Genomic DNA, 14,845 nt, shown 5'->3' on the forward strand with positions numbered 1-14,845 from the left:
TGTTTACACAAGCCTAACTCAAACCTGATTTGTTGAACACCAGAACTTAAATTGATGGTGTGTCTTAGGACCTTAGATCAAGTATTTCATTTTTTCATTTTCCAATAGAATTTTAATGGTATTATTAAAGATTCTCTCTTTTCTCTAGAGACTCCTCATAAGTCAGTATTTTCCCATTTCCATTTATTGCTCCTTGTTACCTTTTAAATATTTCATTTTCAAGCATATGTATGTATGTATTTGACAGAGAGATAGTACAAGTAGGCAGAACAGCAGGTAGAAGGAGAGGGAGAAGCAGGCTCTCTTCTGAGCATGGACCCTGATGTTGGGCTCGATCCCAGGACCTTGGGATCATGACCTGAGTCGAGGGCAGTTGCCTAATGACTGAGCCACCTAGGTGCCCCACATACCTTATTTGTAAATTGTTTGTTTTTTCATAATATTTTGGGGAAAGAGTCAATTAAGTAAATGATATGGAACTTACACTTCGGAAAAGTGTTCCATTACAACTTCTTGATAAAATTGAAGATTAGTCATGAAAAGATTTAAAAGTTTTGCCTGGAGCAGCTTGAATGATGCCCAGTATATAATTATGGATGGAGAAACACACACACACACACACACACACAGATTTGAGAGCAGAAGATTGCTTTTTCTATAACAATGAAAGCAGAAAAATATTACTGGCCAAATTTATACTGAGAGATAAAATTGTAGTGGAACAATGCCATTCAGCACTAACTTCAGATTTTTTAAGTAAATAACCAGTACCCAATCATAGTAAAAGTTCATTCTTAAATATATATCTGGGAAGTTTTTCAAAGTAAAAAATGAGCAAAATTTATCAACAAAGCAGCATATTATGGTATTTTAATAATACTTAACGTTTGTAGTTTTAAAGTTTATGAAATACTTTCACATAAGTTATTTAGTCCTATAGAATGGCCATATGAAATAGCTGTTATCACTTTTTCGTAGAAAAGGAAACTGAAATTCAGAGTGGTTACCTTGACAAGTCATAAGCTGGCAAATACAGAGCTTGCTCTAGAATCCAGCTATTCTGACTCTAAATTCAGTTATGTAACACATATCCCTTGCTTGTTAAGTGTCCCAAAGGATACAGAATTTTTTTCTTCCTTAAGATTTTATTTATTTATTTGACAGGGAGCGATCACAAGTAGGCAGAGAGGCAGGCAGAGAGAGAGGGGGAAGCAGCCACCCCGCTGCGCAGAGAGCCCAATGTGGGGCTTGATCCCAGGGCCCTGGGATCATGACCTGAGCCAAAGGCAGAGGCTTAATTCCACTGAGGCACCCAGGCGCCCCAAGGATACAGAACTTTTACTCATGGGTTTAGTCAGTGACTTCTTACTGTATACTATTGCCTTGGTATCTTTCCAGGCTCTGCCTGCTAATACTCCTGTTATTTTACCTATTTTCTTTCGTTAACCTTTCACTAAGATTTCTATTTTTGTTTTGGGCCACTCCTTCAGATATTTTCTCAAGTCCTGATTCCTTCTTCCTTGGATACCAGTTGAGTTTTCTTTTATTTTTCACCAGTTTGCTGGCTGGTTCCCCCTTGTTTGAGATTATATTTAGCTGGTAAAATCAGCGATGCTTTTGGTGGACATGGCATCTGAACAAGACTATAAAAAAGATAAGTGAATTTAGGACTTTTTTGCAAATTGATACATACACTGATAAATACCACCAATTTTATTAGCAGTAGATGTAGGACAAAACAGATGTAAAAATTGAAGGATAACTTTTTGTTAAGAATAATGTGTTTTTTTAATTAGTTAATTTCTTCATTCAGGTAATTTGTAAGTAGATACAGAGCTCCATAGAGTCCAGTGAAGTTAGTAGCACAACAATTTCTCAAGTAAAAATTGTTGAACCACTGACTAGGGTGTGGTGGAAGGAAGAGGTGTCATTTGATAAATTATTAATCTTGGGGAAAGTTTTTTAAAAATGTCTATCTTTAGGTAAACAACATCTTTCCCTATCTTTGGGTCTGAGGCTTTCTGCATATTACTGTTGTTTAAGAAGCTACAGTTCTCATCACAAATGAATTTCATGACTTTTTAAAAAAAGATTTTAGTTATTTATTTGACAGAGAGAGACACACAGTAAGAGAGGGAACACAAGCAGGGGGAGTGGGAGAGGGAGAAGCAAGATTCCCGCCAAGGAGAGGGGAGAAGCAGGGAGCCCCATGCGGGGCTCAATCCCAAGACCCTGGGATCATTACCTGAGCTGAAGGCAGACGCTTAACAACTGAGCCACCCAGGCGCCCCGAATTTCATGATTTTATAGAGATTAAAAACTAAACTTTAGTCGAGAGGGGTTATAGTAGACAGCTTTATTGGGGGGGCTCTAACTTAATTTTGATACAGTTTATGATCTTACCAAGAATTGATGCATGTGGTGAGTAGTTTTTTTTTAATTTTTAATAAACATATATTTTTATCCCCAGGGGTACATGTATGTGAATCGCCAGGTTTACACACTTCACAGCACTCACCAAAGCACATACCCTCCCCAATGTCCATAACCCCACCCCCCTTCTCCCAACCCCCCTCCCCCCAGCAACCCTCAGTTTGTTTTGTGAGATTAAGAGTCACTTATGGTTTGTTTCCCTCCCAATCCCATCTTGTTTCATTTATTCTTCTCCTACCCACTTAAGCCCCCATGTTGCATCACTACTTCCTCATATCAGGGAGATCATATGATAGTTGTCTTTCTCCGATTGACCTATTTCGCTAAGCATGATACGCTCTAGTTCCATCCATGTTGTCGCAAATGGCAAGATTTCGTTTCTTTTGATGGCTGCATAGTATTCCATTGTGTATATATACCACATCTTCTTGATCCATTCATCTGTTGATGGACATCTAGGTTCTTTCCATAGTTTGGCTATTGTGGACATTGCTGCTATAAACATTCGGGTGCACGTTCCCCTTCGGATCACTACATTTGTATCTTTAGGGTAAATACCCAGTAGTGCAATTGCTGGGTCATAGGGCAGTTCTATTTTCAACATTTTGAGGAACCTCCATACTGTTTTCCAGAGTGGTTGCACCAGCTTGCATTCCCACCAACAGTGTAGGAGGGTTCCCCTTTCTCCGCAACCTCGCCAGCATGTGTCATTTCCTGACTTGTTGATTTTAGCCATTCTGACTGGTGTGAGGTGATATCTCATTGTGGTTTTGATTTGTATTTCCCTGATGCCGAGTGATATGGAGCACTTTTTCATGTGTCTGTTGGCCATCTGGATGTCTTCTTTGCAGAAATGTCTGTTCATGTCCTCTGGCCATTTCTTGATTGGATTATTTGTTCTTTGGGTGTTGAGTTTGCTAAGTTCTTTATAGATTTTGGACACTTGTCCTTTATCTGATATGTTGTTTGCAGATATCTTCTCCCATTCTGTCGGTTGTCTTTTGATTTTGATAACTGTTTCCTTTGCTGTGCAAAAGCTTTTGATTTTGATGAAATCCCAATAGTTCATTTTTGCCCTTGCTTCCCTTGCCTTTGGCGATGTTCCTAGGAAGATGTTGCTGCAGCTGAGGTCGAAGAGGTTGCTGTCTGTGTTCTCAAGGATTTTGATGGATTCCTTTCTCACATTGAGGTCCTTCATCCATTTTGAGTCTATTTTTGTGTATGGTGTAAGGAAACGGTCCAATTTCATTTTTCTGCACGTGGCTGTCCAATTTTCCCAACACCATTTATTAAAGAGGCTGTCTTTTTTCCATTGGACATTCTTTCCTGCTTTGTGGAAGATTAGTTGACCATAGAGTTGAGGGTCTATTTCTGGGCTCTCTATTCTGTTCCATTGATCTATGTGTCTGTTTTTGTGCCAGTACCATGCTGTCTTGATGATGACAGCTTTGTAATAGAGCTTGAAGTCCGGAATTGTGATGCCACCAACTTTGGCTTTCTTTTTCAATAACCCTTTGGCGATTCGAGGTCTTTTCTGGTTCCATATAAATTTTAGAATTATTTGTTCCATTTCTTTGAAAAAGATGGATGGTACTTTGATAGGAATTGCATTAAATGTGTAGATTGCTTTAGGTAGTATAGACATTTTCACAATATTTATTCTTCCAATCCAGGAGCATGGAACATTTTTCCGTTTCTTTGTGTCTTCCTCAATTTCTTTCATGAGTACTTTATAGTTTTCTGAGTATAGATTCTGTGCCTCTTTGGTTAGGTTTATTCCTAGGTATCTTATGGTTTGGGGTGCAATTGTAAATGGGATGGACTCCTTAATTTCTCTTTCTTCTCTCTTGTTGTTGGTGTAGAGAAATGCAACTGATTTCTGTGCATTGATTTTTATATCCTGACACTTTACTGAATTCCTGTACAAGTTCTAGCAGTTTTGGAGTGGAGTCTTTTGGGTTTTCCACATATAGTATCATATCATCTGCAAAGAGTGATAATTTGACTTCTTCTTTGCCGATTAGGATGCCTTTAATTTCCTTTTGTTGTCTGGTTGCTGAGGCTAGGCCTTCTAGTACTATGTTGAATAGCAGTGGTGATAATGGACATCCCTGCCGTGTTCCTGACCTTAGCGGAAAAGCTTTCAGTTTTTCTCCATTGAGAATGATATTTGTGGTGGGTTTTTCATAGATGGCTTTGATGATATTGAGGTATGTGCCCTCTATCCCTACACTTTGAAGAGTTTTGATCAGGAAGGGATGCTGTACTTTGTCAAATGCTTTTTCAGCATTTATAGAGAGTATCATATGGTTCTTGTTCTTTCTTTTATTGATGTGTTGTATCACACTGACTGATTTGCCGATGTTGAACCAACCTTGCAGCCCTGGAATAAATCCCACTTGGTCATGGTGAATAACCCTTTTAATGTACTTTGTATCTTTAGGGTAAATACCCAGTAGTGCAATTGCTGGGTCATAGGGCAGTTCTATTTTCAACATTTACCAGCTAAATATAATCTCAAACAAGGGGGAACCAGCCAGCAAACTGGTGAAAAATAAAAGAAAACTCAACTGGTATCCAAGGAAGAAGGAATCAGGACTTGAGAAAATATCTGAAGGAGTGGCCCAAAACAAAAATAGAAATCTTAGTGAAAGGTTAACGAAAGAAAATAGGTAAAATAACAGGAGTATTAGCAGGCAGAGCCTGGAAAGATACCAAGGCAATAGTATACAGTAAGAAGTCACTGACTAAACCCATGAGTAAAAGTTCTGTATCCTTGGGGCGCCTGGGTGCCTCAGTGGAATTAAGCCTCTGCCTTTGGCTCAGGTCATGATCCCAGGGCCCTGGGATCAAGCCCCACATTGGGCTCTCTGCGCAGCGGGGTGGCTGCTTCCCCCTCTCTCTCTGCCTGCCTCTCTGCCTACTTGTGATCGCTCCCTGTCAAATAAATAAATAAAATCTTAAGGAAGAAAAAAATTCTGTATCCTTTGGGACACTTAACAAGCAAGTCTTTTGGTGAGAATTTTCGCATCTGTGTTCATCAAGGATATTGGTCTATAGCTCTCTTTTTTGATGGGATCCTTGTCTGGTTTTGGGATCAAGGTGATGCTGGCCTCATAAAATGAGTTTGGAAGTTTTCCTTCCATTTCTATTTTTTGGAACAGTTTCAGGAGAATAGGAATTAGTTCTTCTTTAAATGTTTGGTAGAATTCCTCTGGGAAGCCATAATAAGAGATGAGGAAGGACACTATATCATACTCAAAGGGTCTGTCCAACAAGAAGATCTAACCATTTTAAATATCTATGCCCCCAACGTGGGAGCAGCCAACTATATAAGCCAATTAATAACAAAATCAAAGGGGCGCCTGGGTGGCTCAGTGGGTTAAGCCACTGCCTTCGGCTCAGGTCATGATCTCAGGGTCCTGGGATCGAGTCCTACATCGGGCTCTCTGCTCAGCAGGGAGCCTGCTTCCTCCTCTCTCTCTCTGCCTGCCTCTCTGCCTACTTGTGATTTCTCTCTGTCAAATAAATAAATAAAATCTTTAAAAAAAAAAAAAAACAAAATCAAAGAAACACATCAATAATAATACAATAATGGTAGTAATTTTGATACAAGTTATGATCTTATCAAGAAATGATGCATGTGTTTTGTTATTCATAGAAAGCAATCCAGCTTTGATGTGTACAGGCAACTTAAAATAATTTTATAATTGCTCGAAGAATGAATTTTTGTTGAATTCAGAGTTAGAAAAATTATTTAATGTTAATTTCATCCTACCGTAAGACTACATAAAGATATTGTTAAGATCGCAAAATTTCTCGTAAGTAGTCCGACCTTGTTCTTTAACAGTGGTAAAATTCTAGTATCTATAGCTTATTAAGGTCTGTTTTTAGATTTTAAAATTATGAATTCTATAAATAGGTTGACTAACAACTTTTGTTCTATTCTTTTTGTTACCCCATATAACAAGAGGAAAACCAAATCATTACAACAGTCAAAATGCTTAAGTTAATATAAAAAAATGTGGAAATTGCCTCCTGATTCTATTCTTTATGAATAGACAGATGATTTGGGAGCTAGCTTATTTACCTCATGGATTCTCTTCCTCTTTCTACCCAACGAAAAGATTGTTGTAAGAACTCAATTTTGTAATGTATGTCAAGTCTTCATACATTATAAATCTTGACATTACTGTTTCTACTTCAACACTACCTTTATCAAATTTGGGCATGGATGTGTGTGAGTAAGGAGACTAGAAGCAAGATAAAAGTTAATTTTTAGCTCAGCTTTTTTTTTTTTTTTTTAAGGGGTTAACAGATACTTTGTTGACCTGTTCAGAGATGAGATGAGGTGGTCAGAATGGGATTTATTACCAAAGATTGATATAGTTTATCTATTAACGAAATAGATTGCTAATTTTGGGAAGCCTGAGTTAGAGGGACAAGAGTATAGCTTGAAAATTTGACTAAAAGGAGTGGCTTTATTCTTTAAAGTCATTCTGAAAGTTCTATGCTTTGTGGCCAGGTAGTCAGGGCTTCCAGAATTTATGATCTGTCTATTCTAGGAACTAGATACCACAGAGAGTAATTTCCACTATCAGGGCATAGGGAGCGTGGGGGCCCTCGGATCTTGCTAGGCTTAGGGGCCTTTCTTAGTTTAGAACTCCTGCCCCTTATTTGAGGTACTCAGATTAGACCTGAATTCATGGAGTGTGTCCTTTTCGATAAGGAAGAAATTGGGATTCCTAAGAAGCTATGTTTTCTTTATCTTTCTTATGATTACCTATGTGTGGAAGCAGATTTGTGCCTTTCCCCATATTGCTCCACACAGTGTTGCAAACCTGAAGCAGGAGGCTGCCTTAAACCTTAAAAGTAGAAGGAAAACAGTTCCATAAAAATACTAATGCTATGATACTTGAGGTGACTAGAAAATGATGGCACAGTGTGCTGGGGAATGGAGACACAGGAACTCCGGGAGGCAGGAAAGGAACGCAGCACGGAGAACAAGAAAGTATAATGATAGCTTTTTCCTTTCACATGTTCCCATACTCACATGGGGGAATAAAACCTGTCTTAAGTAAACAAAGCTCTGCTACTTTATCCCCAACCTTGGCTGTGCCTTTATTGACTAGAAACAACATAGGATACAGTGCTGGAAGGAGCACTGGAGTTAAAAGATCTGGATTCTAGTCATGTTTGTTTTCTTTTGGACTTTAGGGAAGTCACCTAATTTTTTACCTTATTATGAAAATGGGGATGATAATAGATGTGCTGACTATTGAACATATGTATCATGGTGAACTTAAAGATCAAGTAAAATAGATAAAACTGAAAGTATGTATATGTATACATACATACAGTTTATATATGAAACTGAAGTATTTTATATATATTATTTTATTATTATTAAATTGTTCTTAACCCTTCAAAATTCCTACCATGACTAACATTTTATTCCCTGCCCAGCCTTCCGTGGAGTGGTGAGGAGTGGGATGGGGCAAGATGAGTCAGCTTCTGTCATCCCATGGCATGAACCTCGTGTTTTTTGGGAACCAGAGATACAGATCTTCCCTCCTTAGAGTTGTTCCCAGACTTCATTTGAGGAGTACTATCCCATCTTTCTACAGCTAATTTCTCAGGAGTATGTAGAGGAACCAAGGTTAACTGACTCAGGTGTGAGAGGAGTATATCCACAGCTAGTATATTCACCTTGGATAAATTGGACAGAACTGTTTCTTTACTTTGATTGGTCAGTTATGGAGAAACTGAGATCCCCCTCCTCCCTCGGTAGTTCAGAGAGTCATTTGGCTAATTGAGATTTTTTTTTCACTGACAATTATTTGGTCAGAGGTAACTGCACTGAAAGGACTAAAATCTTGAATGATCTGAAATGCAGACCCAGTTAAGTTTACTGTAGGTAAATTTTAACAGTGGTACAATTTAACATGGAACCAACTTATAAAAGGTTTTAGGACAGCTCTTTAACATATATTTCTGTTTTAATGATGTGGGTTCTACTAAGAAATAATCTACCAGTTTTAGATTACTAGTTATTTTAATATTGATAAAGATAGAAGGGACTGTTAAAGCTTACTTTTTTGTTCCAGCTAAGAGTTCTTATAATTAAAGCATAGGGTTTTGTTTTGTTTTGTTTTGTTTTGTTTTAAGGACAAACCAGTCTTTTGTGGTAAGGACGTTTCTGTCTTGTGATTAAGCACATTAGAATACTTTAGACTTATCACAGTTATAATGAATTTGATTTCGTATTGCAGAAAATAGAGTTCTTTGTCCCAGGTGAGTTGTCAGAGCAACCAGCATGGGGAGGAAGATAGTGAGAGCAAGTAGGTCAAGCACTGCTCTAGTAGTTAAGAGTTGAGAGGTCAGTCTCTTTGGGGCAATAAAATTAGGGCTGATTAATTGGCCTACTTCTTGGTTACTGAGCTAGTGTGTCATGACAAAAAAGTAAGAGTATAAATCCTTCATGAATTTTATGCTTATATTGTATGATGTTTTTAATAGGACTGTTGATTATTCATGCAATATTCAGCATACTTAAAATCCTTCTATATGCCAAGCACTGTGCTAGGCTACAAAGTACAAAGAGGAAGGGACACAGTTGTCTTCTTCAGGGAGCGCTCACCATTAACAGGAGAGAAAAACATGTGAAAATAATTACCGGACTATATGAGTGATAGAGTTAACTTAGGGTTTAGAGAATGTATAAAGCAAAGGATGATTACTTCTGTCTCAGTTACAGTATTAGAGAAAACTTTACAGAGGAGAACTTGAGCTAGCTCTTGAAAGATGAGTCAGGTTTGCCTGGAGAATAGGAATATACTATTCTAGACTGAGAGAACAGCTTGCAGAGACAGAATGAGACAACATGACAACACTGGGGAATACTTGGGAAGAAAGGAGGTTAGGAAATAAAAGATAGAGGTTATCTCATGAAGGGCTTTCAAAACCTATTCCTTCTTTGGTTCAACAACCAGTTATGAGATAATGTGATAGACTTATTGTTTACAGGGATTGGGAGAGAGGGAGAGAGTGAAACAAAAGGCATGAAGCTGAATGAGTACTCTGTTGGGTAATCCAGTTGAGAAATGATATAGCTGTAGAGTGAAGCAGAAGAGGATGGATCACAGAAGTAGAGCCAGTAGGATTGCTAATCAGTAGGCTGTGGAGCGCAAGGATGTGGGATTTGAGTCTCCAAGTTTTTTTTGTTAGTTTTTGTTTTTGTTTTGCAGGGGCAATGATGTTATTCCCCCAAATAGGGATTATAAGAGGAACTGAACATTGTAGCCCAGATAACACTGGGCTAATAATCAGTCTGTTTTTAGATATATTGACTTTGTGGTGCCTGTTGAGCATTGAAGAGCTAGAGAAATTTGTGAATTGTAAACTTACAAGTAGACATGGCAGTTGAATTTGGTGAAATAGTATGTGCAGAATGAGAGGAAAGGAGAACTAGGAAGGGTTCCTTTTTCTTATGAAGAATCCTAGCATTCAGGGTTTAACAAAGGAAGAAGAATGTGTAAAGGTAACTGAGACGGAACTGAGGGAGAACCAGGAATGAGTAGTACCAAAAGTTCAGGAGAAGAGAGAAAAGATGAGACTTAAAAATATATATTTATATTTTTTGTGGAGAGGTAGTCTTATGTAGAGACCTGATGTTTGTAATGCCATAATTTCTAATTTTAATTGTAATATTTCAAGTTTATAAATATTAAATTTATTATTTGAAATTTATTCTTGCAAACCGTGTGTATATATGTAAGCACAGCTACCTATACACTACATATATACGTGATTACTGTAACTATTATTGCTATATAACAGGCCAAAAAGGTGGCATTATTCCCATTTTACAGATATTAAAACTAAGGTCTTTTGTCCAAGGACACATGATCAGTACAGAACTTGGATTCAAACCTAGGACTTCCTGATTCCTAGTAGACAATGGTGCCTCCTATACGTGTGTTAAAATCATAGCATACCTCTAAATAAATTTAATGGTGTTTCTCATTTCCAAAACTCTTTTATAAATGTGGGTCTAACTTTAGAACTTAAAACATGTTGTTCCAGAAAAGAAGTTATCTATTTTTTTGCTGTTGTTTTTCAAGATTTTAATAATATAATTTCTTGATATAATCATTTCTCAGTTTTTAAAATATTATAAAAATGGTTGGAATTTAAAATAGTTTCCCATTGGGGTGCTTGGCTTTCTCAGTTGGACGAGCATGCAGCTCTTGATCTTGGGGTTGTGAGTTTGAGCCCCACATGGGGTGTAGAGATTACTTAAATAGAACTTAAACATGTTTTCCCATTAGTTTCATTTTTTAACTTTTCGATTATGAACATAGGTTCTCTTTAGTCTCCTACTGTCATTATTTGTTTTGGTTAAGAGATCTTTTTGCTGCTAAATGAGAGTTTATTACTGATAGCCCTCAGACTAAAATTTTGAAGAATACAATGAATAGTGAAAGGTGTTATTATTTGGCCAATTCTCTATTTCCTACTGAAATTATTTGCAGTTTCTAGCATTGTTTTTCAAAGGTAGATGTACCTTATTAGTAGTCTTCAGCTCTTAAATCAATACCAAGGATGCTTGTTATATATTATATTAATAGCTTTAGAAGATGCATCAGGGTTACAATATCAGTTTTTCATAGGAATGGAAAGGGGTATGTTTGTGTTAGAGAAGGAATATTGCACTTTTCTTTTTATTGTAAAAAGCCTAGGGAGAACTAGAGTGATAGAAATAACAAGGAAGTTGCAAATCTTGAATTCTTTTCTTAGCCTTTCCATTGGTATTAGGGTGATCTGGCAAGGTTCTTCCTTTCTCTGGGCCTATTTCCTCATTTGCAGAAATGAGGAAATAGAAGAGATAAAAAAGTTTCCTTCAACATTTTTTCTTTAATTATGGTAGAGGTTAGGAAAATAGATGGATTGTAGCATTTTTCTATGCTACCATGGTTTCAATGCAAAACAAGTTAGTAGAATTGCAATTCCTATGCTTTTGATTAAATCAGATAAACTGATAATTGACTTCTGTATTGAAAGTAAGTATTAAAAACAGCTTTTTAAAAAAAATTAATTTAAATTGAATTAGCCAGTGTATAGTAGTACATACTTAGTTTCCGATGTAGTTAAAAACAACTCTTTAATTCAGTTAACACCTATATAAAAAACATAACACTCTCCACCTAGCAATTTGAGTTAAATATTTTCCTGCTAGGGAAATTTATGTTTGTTTGTTTTTTTTTAACACTTTTAGGTTTTAGACACTTCAATTATACGTTATGTACTTGGCAGAAACAATCTCTTATGTAAAATTAAATTGAAATAAAATGACCGGTATATTATTCATCATTTTATTTCTCTGCTGATAACATCCCTGTTGTCAGTGTTATTAGTTGAACAAGTTTACTGGAAAAACTGGAAGTTTGGGAGACTTAACTGGTCTCAAAACTGGGGATAACAAAGTAGAATTTTTGTGAAAAGTCATTGAGATAATCTATGTTAAATGATTTCAAAATTTCAAAAAATTTCAAAATTTCAAAATACTTGGAAATCATTTCAAAAAATGATTTCATTTCAAAAAATGATTTCCAAGTATTTACATGGCATGTAACAAATACTCAGCTAATCTGGGTATTAATAGGATGAAGAAATTTTAAGAGAGGATTTGTACTATAGGTTGATCTATAAACATGAGGCAAAGCAGGTTGAGGTATTTACCTTTTGTTTGTTATAGAGAGATCAGGATGAAACTTACAGGTATGTATAGAGTGTTAAGATTCAGTTCCCTTTCCCACCTCCCATTTCCTCTATCTGCCACACAGAGTGGAACATTTACTTTGTTCATCTTATAGCTCTCATAATGCCTTACAATAGCTTCCCCAAACCAAACTACTACTATTACCTTTACTATTACTATACCCCCTCACAAGAATCATATTGATAGATCTTAAATTAATCTAAAATATAGTTGGTTTCTAAGCTGGTTGCTCAGAAACAAAATCTTGTTTTCTTTTGATTTTAATTTAGAGAATAAGTGACAACAAAATGCTTGTGTTATTTGGCTTTTTTAAAAAGATTTTATTTATTTATTTACTGGGGAGAGAGAGACAGAGAAATGAGAGAGAGCAGGAGCAGGGAGGAGAGGGAAAAGTAGGCAACCCTCTGAGCAGGGATCCTGATGTGGGTCTTGATCCTAGGACTCCGGGATCATGACCTGAGCCTCAGGCAGTCACTTAACCAACTGAGCCACCCAGGTGCCCTCTGTCTGTTTTGTTTTTGTTTTTGTTTTGTTTTTTGTTTTGTTTTGTTTTTTTAAAAGAATTTATTTATTTGACAGACAGAGATCACAAGTAGGCAGAGGCAGGTGGGGGGAGGGGCGAGGAGCAGGCTCCCTGCTAAGCAGAGAGCCCAATGGCAGGGCTGGATCCCAGGAGATCATGACCTGAGCTGAAGGCAGAGGCTTAACCCACTGGCCATCCAGGCGCAACCCCTCTGTCTGGTTTTAAGAATTAATTTCAGTCATATGTCAGAAAGTATTATCTGATTTTCTAAAAAATGACTTTTGTGTCACACATGTTTTTGAGAATTTGTGGCAGAATAATCTAATCCATTCCTTGTCATTTTTACTGCCAAAAAGGATATGTGGTATGAAAGCAAAATTTAGGATTTTCTTCTGAATGGTTTTAAAATTTTAAAGAAAAGCCTTTTTTCCCCAAATGTCATGAGCAGATTTTTTTGAAAGCTAAGACTTATAGATTATTAGTATGATTTAGACAGAAGAAATGAAAATAGCTGGAGTAGCTATGCTAAGTAATAACATGATCAGTTTTTTCTTCATTAGAGTCAAAAGATAATGAAGTCACAACTCAGTCTAAAGAGGACTTAGGGGAAAATACTATGTAAAGAATTTCATCTAACAGCAGTTTATGTGGATGTCATTGTCAATATTACTCAGATTAGAGTATTGATAATAGTAAATCTTTTGTTAGGGACAGCCACGAGTGTGAGAAGTACCATTCGTCAAGCCTGATGCATAAAGCCAAGGAAAAGTAGGTCTGACAGGAGAAAAGGAGAACGAACCATTCCAGTATTGAGACTGAGCATAAGGATAGTCCAGATTCTAGTGGTAATTTTTTGCATAAATATTTCAGAGTTTACCTTAAAAGAGAGTATGAAGTAGTTGATACTTAAACTTGGTGAATTATGATTATGAAGATGGGAAATATTTCCACATGAATTAGCTAGAAATTTTGTATGAATTTTGTCCTGGAAGAATTGTGTGAACTTTCTAATAATTAAACCTTTTCTTCAATTTATTTAGATCAACTGTTCCATGTATTAGCCTTGCACATGCGGCTTTATAGCATTGATTCTGAGTTTAATCCCTGGAGAAAGCTTACGCAATTAGTAGAAGAGGAGAATTCACAGTAAGTATTATTGGGAGATTGAAGTCAATTAAAACTGTTTTTGAGAAATAGTTACATACTGAAATAGAATTAAAATTCTTTATGAATGTGTGAATTTTCCTTTTTAAACATAGAAATACATAAAAAATAAAAAAAATTTAACATTATGCTTTCTGTAAAAATTCTCTAAAAATTCATACCAAGTTAGAAAATGTCTTAAAGAATCCATTAATTTTTAAGCAGTTAAAAAGTTTGAATGGAAGTACACAATGACTTATTGCCCCTCTTTTTAAGTCAGAATTGATTAGTGGGTTCAGGTAGCCTTAGTTTATTGTTCTCCATCAGCCTTACACCCAAGTGATTTTTGTAACCCCTGATTATTGTTGTTGTTTAGGGATGTGGGGAGGAGGGTCAGAGAGAGAGGTGGGGAGAAGTGGACTCTGGTGAGCAGGACGTGAGCCAAAGGCAGATGCTGAACAACTGAGCCAGCCAGGCACCCCACCCCTGATGATTCTTGTCTAAATCTAGTATTCCCTTAGATGATTCAAAAGAGTGATTTTGTAAAAACAAAACAAAAACAAAAAACCTCCCTTCTGATTTATTAACTAGGAATGATTTTTTTTTTTATAAAGGAAAGCTTTCTGATATCATCTATTTGGTTACCCTGAAATATAGTTTGGCAGGATGAATGCTTGATATTTCCCAGTTCACAAAGTTTTCAAAGAAGGGACTTGATGCCCTAGCAGGTTCCAGTGGTGACCAATAAGTTGTGGTTATTTATTTGATAATCTCATAGTTTTTATATATTTGATGTGTTCACTTCATTCAGCCATTCTTTTTGGTGCAAATTGTCCCATTTTATTTTATTTTATCTTGTTTTATTTTAATTGAAGTATGATTGACATACCATATCCTGTTAGTTTTATGTGCACATCATAGAAATTCAGTGTTTTTGTGTGTTACAAAATGATCTTCTTGATAAG

General features: G+C 36.5%; 1 protein-coding gene across 3 annotated transcripts in view; it reads left to right on the top strand.

The window, feature by feature from the left end:
- UBR3 (ubiquitin protein ligase E3 component n-recognin 3) overlaps window positions 1-14,845 on the top strand; it is a 253,610-nt gene that overhangs the window by 166,774 nt on the left and 71,991 nt on the right. For all 3 annotated transcript variants that reach the window (XM_044242304.1, XM_044242307.1, XM_044242306.1), the window contains exon 31: window positions 13,778-13,883. In XM_044242304.1, the coding sequence (XP_044098239.1) occupies window positions 13,778-13,883 (106 nt within the window). The remainder of the gene's footprint in view (window positions 1-13,777; window positions 13,884-14,845) is intronic.

Source organism: Neovison vison, chromosome 3 (assembly GCF_020171115.1).
Source record: "Neovison vison isolate M4711 chromosome 3, ASM_NN_V1, whole genome shotgun sequence".
Lineage (NCBI taxonomy): Eukaryota > Metazoa > Chordata > Mammalia > Carnivora > Mustelidae > Neogale > Neogale vison.